The sequence below is a fragment of the Dreissena polymorpha genome, chromosome 12 (assembly GCF_020536995.1).
Source record: "Dreissena polymorpha isolate Duluth1 chromosome 12, UMN_Dpol_1.0, whole genome shotgun sequence".
Taxonomy (NCBI): Eukaryota; Metazoa; Mollusca; class Bivalvia; order Myida; family Dreissenidae; genus Dreissena; species Dreissena polymorpha.
The window spans coordinates 20,785,739-20,806,798 of record NC_068366.1 but is presented as its reverse complement, the minus strand read 5'-3'; the positions used below and the strand labels follow the sequence as shown (position 1 = coordinate 20,806,798).

Sequence of the window (21,060 nt, the reverse complement as noted above, 5' to 3'; positions counted from 1 at the left end):
AAAATCGTTACATTATTATCAGAACTAGCATATATTTGAACATATACGTCTTTCCAAAAAATCTTTTATCAAACGGTAAAGCTAAGAATATATATTGTACGTTTACAAAGATTGTTTAAATCATGAACATTAAGTCAAAACTGGTCGTATCTCAGTGGTGTAACATTTAAGGCTTAGTGTGAGGTTGGACGCCCAACAAACCCTCGACGGTATATTTTGCACAAACTGTTCCAAGGCGTCGACCGCAGTTCTATTCATTTGTGTTTGTTGTTTTCCTGTTGTTGTTTTTCTGGGACTAAATGTAGGCCTATAAGTGATGTTAAGAATTTTCTTCTGCCGATGCAACTTGATTTTTTTTTAAGCCTCCTGGGGTCACTAGGTTAATACATGCACGATAAGATATAACACTATCATCTCTGAAACCGATATGCTTGAAGGGATGAAATGTGTTTTTCAACATTTTACCGTGATACTTAAAAATGATTGTTAAAATCAAGCAGCTGATGTCACAATCAGGCATGCCCAATGGTTACATAGTTACTACAGATGGAATAAGAAAAAGGAATACAATTTCCAACACTGATATAAAACGGACAAGACGTTATGCATTTGTCGTAAGATGTCGGTCATCTTAAACAACTGTCTATTCTAGCACGCCAAGAAACCGAACGGAAATACCATTGGGCTTTTCATATTTAACATAAGTTCTCTACAGAGAGTTTTAAATTTTGCTCCTGCTTGGGTAAAAAATAACATGAATACAGGGAGCATATGTCCGTTTATGAGAAATCATCATACAAATAATTTACAAAAATTAGCCGTTACACACGCGAACTTATTTAATGAATCTGCGCCTGTTTTTTATGTTTTCGTAACGTTTTTTACAAAGTGTGGAATGCTTATATAACGTTATAAAGGTATGACGTAACGTTACAGCACAGTTGGCCGAGTGGTTAAGGCGAACACTGCTTATTAATATATAGGTCAGTGGTTGGAGCCGATGGATGGGAAGGGGGTCAACTTTCTTTTTATCAAATTATATTCTTGTATATTAATGGAGAGCTGTATTATCGATATTTCATTTATCAATTTAAAGCATATAACGACGAATACAAAAAAATGCAAACTCTGTGAACAAGTCCCTTTAAGTTCTATCAGACGGCAAGTTCTTATAACTCTGAAGGCTTCATACTTCTACCATTACTACTCCAGGTACCATACAAAGACAAAGTGGACCAATCTACGGTGTTCTATGGGACCTCCTTGTTTACCGAGCAGGCTGTGGATGATGAGGGAGACACACTAATCTATACATGCAACGTTAGCAACAGCAACAATCCTCTTACCTGTGATACAAGTATATCGTTTTGTTCTGTATTATTAAATATATATATGTATTTACTCGGCTTATGCTATAAAATAATAAAAACTGTTTGATTTTCGTAGCATTCTGTGTTTGTGCCAGTGGAGTTATTACATAAGCCAATATTACTTACGTAAAGTCCGATAACATTCTAGTTTGTTTTCTTTCTAGCATAATTGCTTTATACAATTATTTAAAGTCGCTTGCAAACAATAGTCAGACTCTTATGCCACCCGCGTAATGACGCCGGTTCAACAGAAACAAAGAGCGATATTGAGTTTTATATCATATTGCTCATCTTGAATATCAATATATGATCGTTTGGCTTAAATTCGTATTAACAATTAGTAAATCTAATTATATAATATAAATATTTCTGTTTCTTTGTAATGGTATGGTTACACTCTGTTTTATGTAAGAACTTATGATCCTCAATCTTCTAATGGGGCCGTTAAATATAACATATTTTTCATTGGAGGTAACTCTATATTACACATACGATTAAGACGGAATGTGAGTATAATCAATGAAGAAAATGCGGTGTTTTCAATACGAGTTTGCGTCGGTGACCGAAAGCATGCAAATTACGAATGCGGAACACTGGAGATCACTTTTAATTGTAAGCTAATCTTTGATGTACTTTGTTTGAGTGTTAATAGCATGCAATTTTTCTGGGAGTATTTAAATCTTTATATAACGGGTAAATGTAATTATAATATAACGTACACTCTAAATGTACAATTCTACATGCATACTTTGTTTCTCGTTTAAAAATCTGTTTTCTCATTATCATTTACCAAATCATTTACGAAAGAACTTATTTCTTGTGACGATGTTGGTATATATAAACACTTTATGTCTTCTTTTCACAATTTGTATACGACTGAAATTTGGAAAAGCGAATAACAATCATATTTTGTATATTTACCCTTATACATGCTGCAATCCGATCGTCTGTATCATCATGTGTTTTACTCCCAGCCACTCACTCGTACCCGGGTATAATAAACCTGCCGGACACAATCTACGTCCCTGAAAATGCTTCGGTAGACACAGTTCTCTTTACACCCAACGTATCTGATGTCGACCTTCCTGCTGAGAACCTGACTTTCACCGCGAAGTTTTTTCCATTAAGTGCCGCGTCGTTATTCGCACTTGACAAGTCAAGTAAGACTTTTTTGCATTTCTTAGAGAACACACAGTCCATCAATGTTTGCTTATTACTGTTATTCTATTATTTTGTGTGTATGTGTTTTAAATTTTACAATGTCTTCCAAAGCCTATTTCTTAGCTTTATTTTTGAAGTAAATATATAGCAATTACGACAAGAATTATGCGTTTACATTATAGAAGTACCCGTGAAAGCTTAATAAATTTCAGGCATTATTGTTTATTTTTCTTTGTTGTGACATTTTCTGTGGCTTTTTTAGCGTCCATTATAAGCAAAGATTAAATATTGCGTGGGCTCTTAAGGGACTGTTTGCTGTGTTAAAGTGTTTGCCAATTCGGTCACTTGCTATAACTAAAGATCCTACTTACCTCGGTTTTTGGCTCTTATCCTTGAGTGTTTTCATATTGTTGAGCTCATCTGAGCGCGAAGTGGTCATGGGCAGCTATTGTTGTCACCCTTTAATCGTCGTCGTCGTGTGTCTTTAGTCGTCTGTCGTAATTTTTAGCCGGTTCCCATAATCGAGGCCGCATTTGGTAATCAAATCTTGATGACACTTGGTCAGAATATTTATCTTGACAATATCTTGGCAACATTCGATTCTGGGTACTAGCGCCTTAACCCTAGGTTACTAGGTCAGACCTTAGAAAACTGTTCCACCACTCATTTGGCCACAATCAGAACTAAATATTGATGAAACTTGGTCGGAATGTGTATCTTGATAATATCGAATTTTGGTACATCAAAAAACACAATCCAACCAGATAAAATCTTCCAAAAACTTCTTGACCACTATGTATGCCACATTAATGACTCAATATTAGGGATGGGACCGAATATCCGAATATTCGAATATTCGAAAATCGGCCGAATATTCGAATCCAAAGTTCATATTCGAATATTCTATTTTTATGCAAAGATACTTCCAGAAAAGTTATAAGTGCATGTACAAAGTCGCCGTTTTGGTTACCATTATAAATCATTGCTTTGATAACAGCTTTCATCAATGAACGAGATGATAATTGGCAGACGGGATGGTATAAGGAGAGGGACCAGTCGTCGATTTGCTATCAATTCATAGTTATGCAATATGTACAAACTATTTTCTGAAAATCGGTTGAAAATGAAAGTAAATTTATTTAAAACATTTACGTATATTGATAAACATTAAAAAATTGTGTTTTGACAGGTTTTTTAACCTCAGCGGTCAATTGTATAAACAGAGGTTAATATTAATTTTAGTAACTTGATTAACGCAGTTATTTACATGGTTATGCTACCGCAAGATATTTGTATTTGTATAAACGATGGTTACTTCGTTGTAACCTAACCGTTGAAATTTGTTAACTTACCACAGTAAAATTACCAACAATCCAACCCTGAAAATGACGTCAATTTTCGCGCAATTTATCAGACGAACATTGTCCAATATGGCCTCTGACTCTGTCACAAATGAAATAAGCGAAAAACGGGCTAAACACTTTAGTGACCGAGAGGTGGACGTTTTTAAGGACTTAATGAAAGAAAATCTTCATAAACTCAAAGAAAACGAAAGCGGCCACTCGTTACCTAATAAGTAATGGACACCATGCTCGTTGTAGGCAGAAACTTGGTACAAGACATTATTTATAGCCCCATTAACACTCAACATCAACGAATATTTAGTAAAATATTTTATAAAATAAAGTTAAACCATACAAAATCATTGTTCCTTAAAGCAATAGCCAAAATGTGAACGCTAGATGTGGTCTGGTAAAATAGATTTAACAACATACATTGTTACCAGACCACATCTAGCGTTGAAATTATGGCTATTATATACGGAACACTGATTTTGTATGGGTTAACTTTATTTTACGAAATAATAAACGAAATATTCGTTGATTTTTAGTGTTATTGGGGCTTTAAAAGGATCTTTCTGGTTATGATGTCTACGCATTGAATCGCAAAACTCATTAATTTATCGGGATGATATAACTATTGTGGTTAGTCTACATTAGCGACACGGTAATCCACATGGACCGAAGAAGGGTGCAACGAAGCAATACAACGAAAGGAAAACATAATTTTTAAAATATGTTGTCACAAGATTTATTATCTAATCCCCGGTGAATACAGTTTCATGCTTTTATACATATTTTCACGAAATTAATTATCGAATCCCGGCTGTATTAAGTTTGATGCAATAAAAGTGTGCGTTTTGCAACACTGTGTTTTGCAAGATAGAATATATATTTGAAATATAAAATGAGTAAAATAGATATAAAATAATTCTTTGGAACGAAATCACTTGCATTGAGTATCAAATTAATTGAAATTGTATTTAAATAGCTAATATGTATTCAATGTTCATGCCATTAAGCATTAAATATTGGGGACTTAAACTGATAACTTCATTCGTTTCAAGTTACCGAATTAATATACGTAACATCACTAAAATTATGTTTCAATTAAGCTTTATTTATTTCAATTCTTACATAGTTGATAAGTCTACTTATTGCTTTGTTCACTTAGCTTACTGTATCTTATACATATTGAAGAGTACAGAAAACAAAACATTGTTTAAGCTTTGAAAATGCTGATTTTTTTTCTCGTGATTGGTTAACCTTAAATCTTAAATGCAGTCTAACAGTCTACGCTTAACATACCGGTAATGTTGCACTCGAGAAATAGAAGCTGGTTGGCAATAGGGGGCAATAAAGGGATAAGCGATGGTAACTTTTAGCCAGACAGAGCTTGAATAGCGAATTTTATTGTCAATTTATAGAACGTATTAACGAATATCTTGACAAATTGTCTCATATCGGGACGCCGGAACAATCACCAAACTGGCGGGACTGTCCTGTCGAGATCTGGCATGTATGTTTTAATTCCGTTATCCATATATCAAACCAATGATTATCTAATCAGAATTTAGTTTTTCAAATCTAAACCAATTAAATCGTTGATAAATGGTTCTTTATTCCAGAAAAAATAGAGAAACCAAAAGCATAAATAGTATCGAAGGAAAGTAATCCGAATAAAGTATAAGTATTGAAATAAATTAAAATTACGGTAATGTGTTTTACTGAAATATCTTACATCTAATGAAACAAAACAATATTTATTTAAAACAGAGCATAATAATCAATGATCTTTAAAAAAAATATTACTCTATCCTGTTTTTCAAAGCCGCACATAAGACACGATTTATAGTGGCATTTGTGGCAATCAGGAATAGTAATTTGCTACGGACGGTCATTAATTCGGACATTTTAATATAAGGTTTAAAATCAAATATTCGAATATTTTCGAATAATGACAAACGAATATTCGAATATCGTTTCCAGTATTCGTTCCCATCCATACTCAATATCGATTAAGCTTTTTTAGAATGTTTATCGTATCAATTTCTAGGTTTAGTTAGAATCTGAAACACGTGCATCCAAAACCTAAGTCGTTGTGTCCAATTTAAGTAACACATAAATACTACTATAGAGGCCAAATGTACGACTCCATCGTCAGCAAGCTTTGTCAGGTTGTTTATCATGACATTATGAATGCCATGCTTGAATCTGTTCAAGTGGGATCAAACGCTAAATCATACAGCCAAGTTTTCGCTAATTGATGTTCTAAGACAATATGTGAGCGTTTCAGCGATTTCATGGTCCGCTTGATTTAAAATGTTGTCTAGTCATACATGTACGTGATTTTTGTTGCTTATATGAAAACGCTTTTGTTGGAGTTTAACGGTGATTTCATTGGCATTTTTAGCTGGTCTTGTAATACTAAAAAAGAGACTGGATTTTGAGTCTCTCTCCACCTACTCTATACTGATGGACGTACATGATAACTATTTGTCGAGCCTCGTTTCCAAGAAACTTGTCATCAACGTTACAGACGTGAACGAACAAAATTACCTGCGGGCAACGAAGACAACGACTATAACATTTAAAGAGTCAAAGGTTGTTCTATTTGCTTTAATATGGTGTATGTTACCCCTACATTTTTTACAATATATCATAGTGCAATGCGGCTATCGAAAAACCAAAACCACAACACACCTATGGAGCTATGTCAATATACCATTTATTTATGTTTACACTGTTCAAACGATATTAAACATACATGTATATATGTGAATCATTCAGGTTTCGCACAAAAATTGCAGTTTATTTTGAAATAACATATGGTCGTATGGAAAAAAACAGGTGTTTGAGACGCTTTTTGTTATTTCTTTTTTCCAGAAAATCGGCACAAAGTTCGACTTTGGCCTGCAATGCACTGACGAGGATTTCTACGATGAACAAACTCTGACAATTGTAGGCGGTTCGTACATGGACTTCTTCAGGTATTTGACCTTCAATATGTTGCTGCTGTACTTAAGAAGGCTGCATAAATTCCTCTTAATTTTCTATAATAAATTACTATTATTCGCATCATTAAAGAGGAAAAATGGTTCAATGTACCATGAAGATATTTCTTGAAAATATCAACTATACTATACTCACTATGTTTGATTTATGTATATATTTTTATTTGTACTTTTGTTTCGGTTCCTTGTCGTGATTTGGGAGCTTTCAATATCTCACCCCCAACCAAAATGACGTAATATGATTGGCTTAGAACAGACAAGTGCCCATGATGTATTTTCACTACACCCAGACTACCTATCAACGTAAAAAATGGCGTCTGTTCAATAAACCGCTAGATAAAATGCTGAAATTACTGCACTCAATGAATGGAAAACAAAAGAATTATGTATGGCCATGAATAAGATACATTTTTATAATGCAACTCATTTGACCTTTCCACATTCACCTAAATTAAATAAACAAAATCCCTGTAAATTGATTGACGAATTAAAATCTCAATTCGTCATAGTTCCTGCAGATAAGGCTGCTAATAAAATTGTAATAATATGACGAGTGTTTTATGTGCAAACTATTTCACAAGAACTTTCATAAACTACATCATACAATTATTGTGATTACAATACGCAACCTAATGAAATTATTGCCGACCATATTGCCGAATGCAAAAAATTAAATGCAATAGTTTATATTACTGACAAGAAATTGCCATCACTTAACTGGATACCTAAATTACATAAAACGCCATAGAAAAGTTGTTTTATCGCTAATTCAGTGTCTTGTACCACCAAGCAATTATCAGTGTACCTTACATCTGCATTGAGTGCTATTAGATATCATATTGCTAAATATTGTAATAAAGTTTATGAAAATAGTAATATAAACCTATTTTGGTCAATTAAAAACTCCTAAGAAGTAATTGATACAATTGAAAAGAAAAAATATAAGGTGTCACAAGTAAGCACTTATGATTTTTCTACACTATATACAACGCTTCCTCACACTTTAATAAAATTCAAACTTGTTTCTTTGATTGAAAAAACATTTGCTAGAGAGCAGTGTTCATATCTGGCTTTAAACACTTAACAGCTTTTTTACTAATCAGATATTAGTTAATTACATCATTTGGACTTGTCTTGACTTTGTGCAGCACTTACTTTTCTTTTGGATAACTTGTTCGTTGAATATAATGGTAAAATATTTAAACAAATTATCGGCGTTCCTATGGGTACTAATTGTGCGCCACTTATAGCTGATCTTTTTTATATTGTTTTGAAAGCGATTTTATGTTAGAATTATCTCAAACTAAACAACTAGATTTTGTTCAATGGTTTAACCTTACTAGTAGGTACATTGATGACATACTTAATTGAGATAACCCATTCTTTGAACGATATATTCACAAAATCTACCCGGACGAACTAGTCTTAAATAGATCGTGTCCTCCAATGCAGACGCTGCGTATTTAGACTTACGTCTTACTACTAATAATAATATGATAAAAACAAGTTTATACGACAAACGGGACGACTTTAACTTGGAAATTGTGAATTTTCCGTTCCTAGATGGTAACATCCCTAAAGGTCCATCCTACGGTATTTACATTCCGCAGTTGGTACGTTATGCCAGAGCATGTTCATGTTTTAAAGATTTTAATGATCGTAATCGTTTATTAACGAAGAAATTGCTAAAACAAGGTTTTTTGTATCATAACCTAAGAAGTAAATTCACTAAATTTCACTGGTGATTTAATTTCAAAATATAATGTTTCCTTAAAATGGCATTTAAATAATGGAATTTCCGCCCATCATTTTATGGAGATGTTTTGAAGCGTGTTCGCAAATTAAAATATCTTAAAGAAAATGTTTATTTTAAACTATTCAATTTCATTAACTCATTTTTATCAAAAGGATATGATGTTAACGTACTTAAAAACAACACGTGCTTGTTTATTTTCGATTCACCATAACTTTCTTCTTTTAAAATTTGGAATCATTAATGGAATTACCATTTTATACGTTTGATTCTTAAATATTTAATCATCTAAGCCGGTTTTATTGGTAGTTCAATTTTACAATACCACCCTTTTAATATTTTAATTTTTAGTTGTTCGCTTAGCGAACAGCTAATGTTGCTACTGAAAATTTCAACTGAGTTCGTGTTATCTACGGAAAGCCTACTACCCGCCACACCTGCCGTATCCGCGCCATGCGAAAATGGGTCTTATGCGTTTCGACCAGCGTATCTTAAACCCAACATGTGCATCTGCGCAGTCTGGTCAGAGGCGATGCTGTTCGTTATAAAATCACTCATTGTGATATGGTCTCACTATGTATCTCCTGACCAGTCTGAGAGATGCGCAGGCTGAGTGGGCTATATATATGATGGGTGCATATGGAATAAGATCCATTTTAGCATGCCGAGGGTCAATTAAAATCTCATTGCGAATTGAAAATGGCACATTTTAGAACAATGCTTTTCGATACAAAATTGAATTCAAAATAGCAAACTTGTGAATAAGGGAAGCCTATCAAGGAGTTCAGGAACGATTTCCAGACGTGCTGACCGAGAACGGCAAACATTGTGGTTGGATAATTAAACGATTTTCCTCTTATCATGACACTATACTATTTTGGTAATGTTTGTTTTCTAATCTTGAAAGCAAAACTGTGTTTATCGATAGTCAATCATATATTACCCGGACGATTTAGTGAACGAGTACTGACCCTGAAATTCTGCGAGATGGGTTTTAACGCGTAATTGCAACTGGGCCACAATTTGTGTCGTTTGAACATACAGAGAGTAGTCCGGAATTCCTTACACTGAACAGTACCACATCCTTTGCGCTGAGCACAGACACCGTGATGTATCCAAAGTTCAGAGGTTTTATCTCGAATCATCCTATGAAATATTCGAAAATATCAACGCGTGTCTGCTGGTGTTATGTAAAAGTCATTTAATGTGAAAAGCAGGATTAAAACAGCTACGCCGAAAAAGCGCATTAGTGTTCTATACCTATGTTTAGGTCAGAGTTGTTGACACGGTGTGAACTGCTAGGGTAACAAGTATAATGCATAAACAACAAAGTACGGGTCAACAAGGCTGTCTTTATGACTACCTAATTCGTGAGTAAAAAGTATTGCTCGCAAATTTATTTTTTTATTTATTTTCATCAATTATCTTATTGTATATTTTGAATCTTATATGGTGTCAAAAATAAAAGTTTTGTACAGGGAATTTTCATAATGAAATAATATATTCTTAGTGAGATAGCTATTCAATATTCCAACACTATTCATTTAATATGATGGTGATTGCAAATTGTCTTTATATTCAGTTCTCGTTACCATTTTCATCATACTTTCTATGGTTTCAGAACGTCCAAAAAGGGCCATGTTGTTGTTATTTTGTCTAAGTTATCTCTTTAAAATAAACAGGATGATAAAAAGTGCACACAAATCTCGACCCGTGCGTTATGACACACTCTTTATAAATTTGAATGGCGTGTGTTCATTTCAAACTTGCGATTTATTTTGAAAAATGAGTTGCGTCTTAAATTATGCAATAGCGAACAACTATTATTTTACAGTACTGCCCCTGGATTTTGTTCACGTCATCGTGTCTTCGCTTCTCAATTACGTCATACGATACTCTTTCACTGTTCCTGGCTACATTGATTTTGTGACGTCATCGCTTATATATTGCTTCATACGACACACTTTCACTGTTTTAATCTACATACATAGGTCACTGGGTTTATAGCGTTCTATTTTTATTATATTTTCTCTCTGACAGGCGTTTCTTGTTTTATTTATTTTTAGCAGTCACATAAACAACCAAGCTATGTAACATGGAGATTTTACCCCCATTATTGCTGCTTCTTCCTGTATTTGCGCGATGATGATCTGAAATATTTTCTATAAAGAAGGAATGTAGTTGACTCTTGTTCGTAGTTTCATTTCATCGTTCCTCAAAAAGTTGTAACTCTGTTGCTCTGGTCTCTTTTCTACCATTAAGTAATTAAATTGTAATTAAATTGAATGCGTTTTAATTCCCTTTTATTATTGTTTAATTTGAGTTGCCATGCTATGAGGTTAAATTTTATTTACTCTTAAATGTAGCATGGATATTGCTGGGCCAAGTGTGAGTTTGAGCGCTCTAAAACCGGTTTAAACCCCAATGCTTTGCATTGACTGTTCCAAGGCGGTGACCCCAGCTTTATTCCTTTATGTGTTTATGTTGTTTTGTATTTTGCTGTTTTGTGCTGTTTTGTACTGTTTTGGCAATTGGTCACTTGCCTTAAATAAAGGACCAACTAATTGTATATAATGAGAATTCATTACTGCTCCAGCAGCTGGAGTTTCACTTTATATAGTGTAGTTATATGATGTTTTTGCATATGTACGGGGAACCAACAATATAAATAACTGCAATAAAACGTAGCACATAATTAGGATGAGTAAAATATTGTTTGCGAATAAAGGGGTGCTGTAGATTAGATTAAAGACTTTATTTCAGCTTCAACACGAGTCATAAACACAGCTTCAACACGAGTCATAAACACATATTACTAAAAAATGACACGCTTACCCCTAATCCTATTCTTATAACAATAAATCTATAACGATATGCACTTCGATTTTCTGTTCTTCCATCCCAATCTCAAAATTAATTTTAAACCACACTATTTTAAATAAAATGTGTATAGAATGCTAACCTTTTCTGACCCAAAACATGATTTACGAAAATCTTAACCCTGTCGGAGCGAGTTTTTTTTCCCATCGAAGTTAACAACTATGCATGACAGACACACAATCAGAAATCAGTTTTGGATTCTGTCGATGCTTGTTAAAAATACAGATTTAAATTTAAAATAAACAACCAATATCATGAATTGAATAAGTGAATTCTGTATTATTTAGTTCAATTTGTCGTGTATTAGAAAAGTTACTGTGGTAATTATATTGAATTGTAATAAAATGTACTTGACATTTATCTGCACTATTATGCTTAGATTTCTTAGCGTCATAAACAATTTAAAAGTGTTGTTATTAAACGTTTAAATCTAATATAGCAAAATCAGTTTTCAAATAAGATCGTGTTTACATTTATAGGCAGTTTGAAAGATAATAGTTTTTATATATACACATTGCATCATTTGTAATTGACGCGTTCGCTACAGACACATACGGCTTTTAGAACAAGAAAACTTGGACTACTCCCCAGTTATTGTTACTGATTGATTGTATTCTCCTATAATCATGTTTGGCACTTTCGACCTGTGGTGATTTAGCCGATTTGTGAAATGTTGTGTTTTGGGGAATAACTTTGGTTGCATTTGATGTTGTGATGAGAAACGAATGATTTGCTCGTGAACTTCTGACCTGTGTAACTTGTTGAAGTTGGGTTGGCTTGGTGTTGAAGACTGTTTGAGGATGACTAAATATATTACCTTGAAGCATATGGATCTAGTCGAACTGCATGTTTTCAACTACCTTAACATCAACTACAATCGAAGCCGGGAAGATCATTGCAAGTTAACTTCGTGGAATTGTTTCATTGAGTTTATATATATATATATATATATTTATGCAACAGATCTGTCCATGCTTGGATTATCTCATTTGTTTTGTCCAGGTTTATACTGCAATGCTTCTTTCAAAATGTGCATGCGAAATGAATGCATAGCCAACTATGTTTGCAATGATGACTCGTGTGGATCCCTTAGAAAAATTAACAAGGGGTGGACACGGAGTTTAACAAGAATTTGAATAGCTTGCATCTCTTTGTTTTCGCTGCGTCAGTTAATTATAATGTTCTACCTTCTTCTACGGTTTCATATGTTGCTATATTATATGTCAGTTGATTTATATTGTATTTGTTTGAGACGTATATTGTATTAAATGAGTGTTTCGACCATACATTTGTATTGCTTGTGTATTTGGAAGGCGTTTGAAGTTTTTGTGTGTTTCAATCTTCCGAAATGATCAATCAAATGATCAATCTTCAAACAGGTGTTGGTTTGTTATTATAACAGCACTACTGCAATTACCACATGTATTTACTCTAGAAATCTACCTTTGTATGTGTTTAATGTTAACTGTAGTTCTCGGATGTAAAACCGGGTTTGGGTTGAAAATGGCTCATCGTGCGTATTTCCATTGATGTCCAGGTGAACCATACTTGCAAGTTCAGAGTTGATATGATACCTTTTACTTGCATTTTTGAAGAACGGAATACATTTCTAATTTACCTGTTGAAAACAGGCGACTTTTGAAAAAAAACCAAAGGTTAACTAAACTACTATTCCGCTTAAGGGTGTCGCGTTTACACGTTTAAACGGTCGCGTTTCGTGTTTTGCTGAAAAACGTTTACCAAAACAGTAAACGTTTAAACGACAGTCAATATCAATATAATAAATATTGGGGTGAAAATAACGTAGCCGACCAGACGTACGAAATATATCGATGAAGAACTACGAAATCCAAGTACTTGCGGTAAATCCGGGCTATCGAATTCGGCAGTAATTTATTTCTGATTGGTTAGCGGATGGCACAGACATGAACGGAAACTAACGGAAAATCTTCGCTACTTTCCGAAAATCATACAACTTGGCAACGAAACAGTGCATATGCCGCCATCATGAAATATTTAAATTGATTGAGTAGAAAAGTAAAGCAGTGCGGTAGCATGTTAAAAAGCAATATTTAATTTTTTTTATATTGTTTACGTTTTTGCTAGTTAACTGGTCGATCATTTTCTGGGGTCAAACGATATGCACATTGTACTTGATGTGCAAAACACGTGTCGTTTTCAGAAACAGTTTTTTTCATCGATTTTACATTATTTTCGACGTTCTTTAATTTTTTTTTATAGAATGACGAATACACATGTGGTGATACGGATGGTCTGTTTATAATGTTTATGGTTTAAAATGTAAACGACGCGATTGCGCGAATGGGATATGCACGGAATATTACTGCCGGAAATAACTATTTTCAGTTTGGAAATGCGATGGTACTGTTGCTTTTTAAATGGACATAGGGATTCCGTTTAAACGGTAACGTTTCGTTTATTTCAATTCGTTTAAACGTTTAGAACAATCTGTAAAAGTGACACCCTTATTTCCGCTATTGTTGAAGGAGTCATGTGAATTCATCCAAAATTATAAACCTAACCAAGTGCTCATTTGAAAATCACAAACAAACTCGATTTATTTGTTGTATACAATAAATAAAGAAGATATCATATCCGCAAAAGATCATTATATAATGAAATTATCTTCCACTAATTAAAGCATACGTTTCTGGAAAAATGTACAAATACCGTTAATTTTATTCCAAAGTTTGTGCAAGTTGTGCTATTGAAAACATGAATATGTATGTACACGTGTATTGTTTAATAATAGTGAATGCACAATAGGAAAAATTGAATTTATTTCAGAGCATATGTTTTAAAAATACTGCATACTGTATATTACAATAAATGTTGTTAGACACGAAAGCCATATAGTAAATGAGATATGTATTATTTAAAAAGGTTTAATTAATTGTTTATAATTATGCACATATCTTAAAATACTAACTTCTGAAAATGAAGATTATATTCTTTATTAAGTTCTTAAATAATGTCCAAACTAGCACGTGGTTGTGATCTTTTTAAGACTCAACAATACTGACAAGGTTATATACCTTGCCCAAGAATGGAATTTGGAGGACAACATGACGTCAAACACCATTATTGAAGTGCAATGCGAAGACACTGGAGGCCACAGATCAAATGTGAATCTGAACTTTATTATCGAAGATGTTAATGACAACAAACCGGAGATGACTGTCACCTTCAGTCCCGGCTGGTCAAGTAATTTACAGGTACGTAATTAGTGTTTATTTAAAGTACATTTGTATGCAATTTTACATGAATGAATACTTTGAGTGTTTGATCGTGCTATTACATATTAATGCTTATACATTATTAGATGCTTCAACATGTTATATTCTTAATAAACTCCTATACATTCGTTGTTATATTTTTTTTTTCAATAAGATCAATTTCAGTTTATATAAATCCGACAGTTGCATTTACGTAAAATCTGAGTGTTAAAAGTATAAGCTTTTGGGCTTTTCGACATCAATATCAGAAACCAAGCTGAAAAACACACACACACACACGCATTAACATTATAATTATCGTTATAACAGTATACGCTTTTGCTTGCTCTACACAATTCTAGATCAACTCGAAGACTTCACTGTCAACCGTTTTCCTTGTTGTATTCGCATACGACGCTGACATTGGCGATTCAAACTTCGTTTTCAAAGTGTTGGGAAACGGCTTAGGGCGAAAATACTTCCGCTTGGTAGCGCGAGAATCGAGAAAACGCTCCACTGGTGCAACAATCGCAGAACTTAAACTAAGACAAGCAATGAAGCTGAATTACCACAAACAGTTTGTTTTTCATATTATGGTAAGTTTTTGTATCTTTGTGCAGACTTGGTGACATGTAACGTCAAGTATTTTTGTAGATTTATTTAGGGTTAGTGCTTTTATTCGCCAAATATGTATATTTATTTAGTTAGCAGACGTTTTCAAGTTAACGTTTATATATTGTCTCGTCCGTGTGACGACGATGAACACTTTTTTAAATGTCAATTAAAATAATTGAGTCATAATTCAAATTAAAGCCATGTTCTATATGAAATAAGTTCATGCCCTTTAAAGATTGTATTTTATATCATTGATGTTAATTTTACCATCAGCTATATTTAACATACATAGTTACCAAAATGTTGTAATTTACGTATTGCAAAGCGTAAATATTGCGTTTGGATCAGTTGTCTTTATACAAGAGAGAACTTTCATTTTTGATCATTGATTTATGAGCTACAGCTTAATACCATAAAGTGGCTCAACAATACACAATTCGTACGCTGGTAATTGCTGAGTTTTTGTTTGGCAGGTCAGTGACGGGGGTTCGCCGCCGAAATTTTCAGCATTTCCATTGTCGGTTAATTACACAGCAGATGATCCTATTCCACAAGCTGCGGAATCGTCTAATTGTATCACCTGTTCGTCCAAAGGACAGCTGCTTATTGGAATGTTGGCGACTGAATGTGTCATTGTCGTCGTCTTGATAACACATGCTCTCTATGCATTCGGACTCATTTTCAAATCGGGGTAAATAGTCTTTTATTGATTAATTTAAAATTGTAGTGTCTTTCCATCCATTAAGTCATGTGAAAACGCTCTAGAATAAATTTGTTTTTTCAATATTGTTCTTGTAAATACCAGATATTCTGCAAGCCATGCAAATTCATGAAGATCTGCAATCGGATGAATATGAGTCATGACATCTGAAATCATGTCACCTTGCACTGTTTTCATCATTAGGGACTAGACAAACATGGTTGTTAATCTCGTATAACTCTTTGCCGTGTTTGGTTGCTTAATGATAAATTATACACTATATTTAAAAAGCCTACACGCCTATGATACCTTAAATCCAACTTGTTTTTATTAAAGAACCTTATTTTTGAATCTGCCATTTAACGTGTTCAGTACAGAGATGATGTGCAAGTTAAAAAAACACAGTACCGGAAACTCATGTCACTTTCCTTTTAGATATCCCGTCGTTGCATTGAAAATCAAACCTTTGGCTAACCCTCGCATGAAAGTAATGAACATACCCACTAACAAGAAGTTCAGCATACAGCCAGCTCCACCATTCAAGCGTCAGAGTTACAGCAACAGTAGCAGTTCCTCATCCGAAAGCGACGATGAACAGGTTTATACACGGTAGGAAACACATTGTGTTAATGACGCGATTACCATTGTTGACACTCACGTCGCAATTTACGATAAAGTGGATTATTGTTTGATTACTTTACATTAAAAATTGCATTATAAAGTGATCTAATTATGCGTTTTAGCAACTGTAAACACGATTGTTTTAATATTAAGTATATTCAACAATATGTTTATATATTTAAATGATGATTGGTTTAAACGTTAAGCTGCCCGTAAGGCGAACATGGTGTACTTTGGAAATCAATATAACTTATTTTAAAAGAATACTACAATTATTTGCACCTATTTGTTTAACTTACCCGTATGTTTACATTATAACATATATTCTAAACGTGTACCGTTCAGTGTAACAAATAACTTTAATCTTAAGTTAAGGACTGTTAGCTTTAAAGGTAATTAACGTCTTGAGCAACTTGCCTTACACATAAACATTATATTACGTGAGTTAAATCCAACGACAATCGAATATAATTCAATGTTTCAGTAAAGCTGAAGCTATAACGTCTTGCTAAAAACGATTTAACTTTATCACTAAACAAACTCTTATAAGACAAACAAGAAACCTACAATTTGGTTATCTTATATGTATCACTTCAGGGAAAATGATCCACTTTTATTTTAAATATAATAGTAACGCCTATTTAGTATTAATATATAAATTATTATTTCAACTAACAACGAAACACTTTAACCGATCTGACGGATGTAAATTAACATATTACAAAATGTAAATAGTGTATTGACCAATTAGTTTAAAAACAAAACGGCCTTCTTTTTGTTCGACCGTGCATACGTTTTTTCTTTGTTCGACCGTGCATATGTTTGACAAAAATAGACTGATGTCTAAATAACTGTGTCAGTTTGCCGAACGCAATAAAAGGTATTTTCGCCTTGTTCAAGTTAAATTTACAAACCAATGTCGTATGTAAAACATAAGCATTTAATCCTGTTTGGGCATAGTTGTGTCAGCATGAACATGTTACCAAATAACATGAACAATGCTTTCTTTTTTTGTTTATATATTTTAACGTCCACGATATCTGCATAGTTTTGGAGTGCTAATTTAGTACTTATAGTTAATTGCATAAATACTCATAATACGTTTCTATAATTACAATAAGCGACTTCCATGAACGTATTTTAAACCAACATTTATGTGCGTTGTTAACTACATTTTATTGTGTTATTCTCAGAGTGAACGAGACGAAGCTATACAGGCTGTCCAGAGATCCACGCGTTGAATCCAGTCAGTTCAGGCCATCAGGACACTACCCTGTCGTTGCGTTTCCTAAGCCTGTCTATAGCAGCCAAGTTGAGCCGCACTTTGGGGTTGTGCATAAGCACAGTGAAATGAAGGAATTCAGTAGGACTATGTACGCTCCTGGATCATTACTTATAATCAATAAATGAAAGTTATTAATACTTTAATACTTTAAATATAAATTATGCATATGCATAGCGACTTGTCCTTAGTACAAAATAAATGATTTATGGTTATAGAAAACAATAAAATGCTAAAGTGTCTCGTTTACAAAGGTGTGTATGTTGTAGCTTATCTGAGAACCATTTTTTCATTGTGAGATTTTCTGATCGCCATTGTCCAAACAAAATCTCCTTAACCTTAATTATTACTTTACTTTATTATTATTAGGAATGAAACCCGTGTTGCCCCTCGTTTAAATTCTTCGAATCAGTCCGCTATATATTAATGACATTTATGACAAACGAGCTGAAAAAAAATGTTGAAAAGCTTTTTTGAAAAAAAAACCCTGATCATAACGATAATTCCATGCACCGCGATTAAAACATTCCAGTCCTTGTATTTGGTATTTGGTATTTTTTCATTGGTTGAACTGCCTATATTAATTATGAATGCACATTCAGTATATCATAAATAATTCAATATTTTGCATTTATGCACATTTATCAGTATACATATTTTAAATGTGTTGGTTGTATTAAGTTCTTCTTGTTTTATTTATTATATAAATTTTTATATAATATAAATTATATCACTTAACTTATATTATATTAACTTATAATATTGTTTTTATATATAGCATATATACAAACCATGTATGTATTGCCATGTTTGTATTACTGCAATATATTGTAGGTTCAATGGTGGTCCTCCTTTGACGCACGGTTCCGTCGGCACGGGACTTCCGCCTGCTTTCTACGCGGGACAAGAAAAAGCTCACCTCCCTGGCACCAGTTTCAAATAAAAAACAGGGGCATTGTTATGTTGTTAGAGGTGTTGTATGTATTATCATATGGCGTTTTTTGCAATTGGTTTAAATTAAAGACGAGTGCATGTTAACGAGAATTAATCAAGTGGACTATTTTTTCCTATTACTGACTTAATATAAATTAAAGTACATGAGCATGTTTCGCATTTTTCATGGATATTAATTAAACACATCACAGGACAATATAGACATCGAAAAAATGTAAATAGTGTATATGTAGTCATTGGGAAATGTCCATCATTACCATAACATTAAGATTATCGATGTGCTATACATATTATTTTAATTTATTTATTTATTTGTTTTATGTTGGTGTCTTGAATTATCAAAACAAATACTTTATTATTATTGTTAATAGTTCATTGCCTGCACGGAGTTGTAGTTGTAAAAGCATCTATTGTCTAATTAGTTATGGTTGTGGCACTGTAAAAAATATACAGATTTGCATAAATTCTCAGGATGTTTATAAATATCATTCTATGTATCATGTTGCCTTGTTTTAACGTCAACTCCACAAACATGTTTTACCAAATATGGAATGTGTGTAGTTTCAATGCAATCATTGTAGTTTTAAAGCGGGTATATACGATTTTGTCAAATATTTATGAATTTATATAAACTGTGTAAAAAAACTTATTATATATATATTTCAATATAAATTAAAATAAAAGTTAAGAAGAACATGTGTCGAAAAATGCGAAATAAGCCAGATATTTAATTCTGAAATTGAAAACGACTGTACAGCCGAATTCGCCAGCATGTATACCATACATGTACGATGTGCATCTTAACTTTCGAGGGGTGTTCCAGAAGTTCGTGGATTTTCGCTATAACTTTCATTTTGTAACATAAATGGACAAACAAATAGCATGTTAAGAATATTTCGTCCTTTCCAAATCTGCTCTCCAATTTTATCATGGAAATACATAAAACAATAAATATATATCAGAGATTTAAACATGTGCACAATGCGCACACCGACGCACGTGTAACGTTTCTGTTCAACGTCAATGACGTTATGAAGTTAACAACTGTCAAATCTTTTCCACATAATCACCTCCAACGCGAATGCACTTTATGTGTCGGGAAATCCACTTGTCAAAAGTGTTTCTATACCAGTCAGCGTCAAAAGACGACACGATTCGCTTTGCCGCAACTGTAAGTTCCTGTTTACTTGCAAAGCGAATACCGCGCAACTGTGATTTAACTTCCGGGAAGACGCGGAAGTCCATAGGGGCCAAATCCGGGCTATAAGGAGGACTTAGGCGCTGTAACGTGAAATTTGGCGTAAATTCTGTTTATCAACGACATTTAGACCAAATTTAAATTCGCGTAACGCTCATACTTATAATAAAATACACGCGTGCGCCGCATGTCGTTACTGAGGTCTCTATGGCAACGCGTTTCAAACGCGCTTTATGGAATTCATGCATTTTTAGCTTATATATAAAGTCCGTGATAATTGGTTTGTATAATATGTAAATTTCATTGACTTTTACCAGCATACTAATGAGTTATAAGAGAAAATTCACGAACTTCTGGAACACCCCTCGTAGTTTAACGGTTTATAATACAAAGACGAATGCTTCGGTTATTGTAGGAAAATATGTACGTCACTATCGGCTCGGGGCGCTAATTTGTCTTTGCTGCATTTTATGAAATTCGGCTTTAATGTATAATTTTTCTTGCCTATTTTGTGTTATTGTAACATATTTTATCAACATATTGCAATTAAACACATATAAAAAATCGTATATACCCGCTTTAAGGGTTATTACCATGTTACACGTGTGTTATAAAAGTTGGCTAGATAACAAACCTTTAAAGTTTACCTAAATGTCATTCTTTAACTGTAATATCAAAGTTACGGGAATCAATGCAACCAATGTAATAAACTGTCGTATTTGTCAATTGTTAAAAATTGTTATTACTTTTACTCTCATATTTCTAAATGCCTTCCAAAACTGTAATTTGTCGTCCGTACGAAACGACAATTTAAATTAAATAAGACTATTTTATTTACGTAGTATTGGCATGTCTGATTGGTAAACACTTCAAATATATTAGGAAAAATAGATATCAACTTATTTAGACTATACAATCTCTGTGGGTATTAAGGAA

At 33.3% G+C, this 21,060-nt stretch overlaps 1 protein-coding gene across 1 annotated transcript; it reads left to right on the top strand.

Annotated features, from left to right (window-relative positions):
- Positions 1-1,234: 1,234 nt before the first annotated feature.
- LOC127853992 (uncharacterized) lies at positions 1,235-19,507 on the top strand. Its single transcript, XM_052388898.1, has 11 exons — positions 1,235-1,357; positions 1,842-1,982; positions 2,345-2,530; positions 6,285-6,475; positions 6,758-6,861; positions 14,547-14,754; positions 15,117-15,350; positions 15,843-16,060; positions 16,505-16,678; positions 17,884-18,063; positions 18,807-19,507. The coding sequence occupies exons 4-11, from the start codon at positions 6,347-6,349 to the stop codon at positions 18,913-18,915; spliced, it is 1,356 nt and encodes a 451-aa protein (XP_052244858.1). The 5' UTR covers positions 1,235-1,357; positions 1,842-1,982; positions 2,345-2,530; positions 6,285-6,346; the 3' UTR covers positions 18,916-19,507.
- Positions 19,508-21,060: the final 1,553 nt, after the last annotated feature.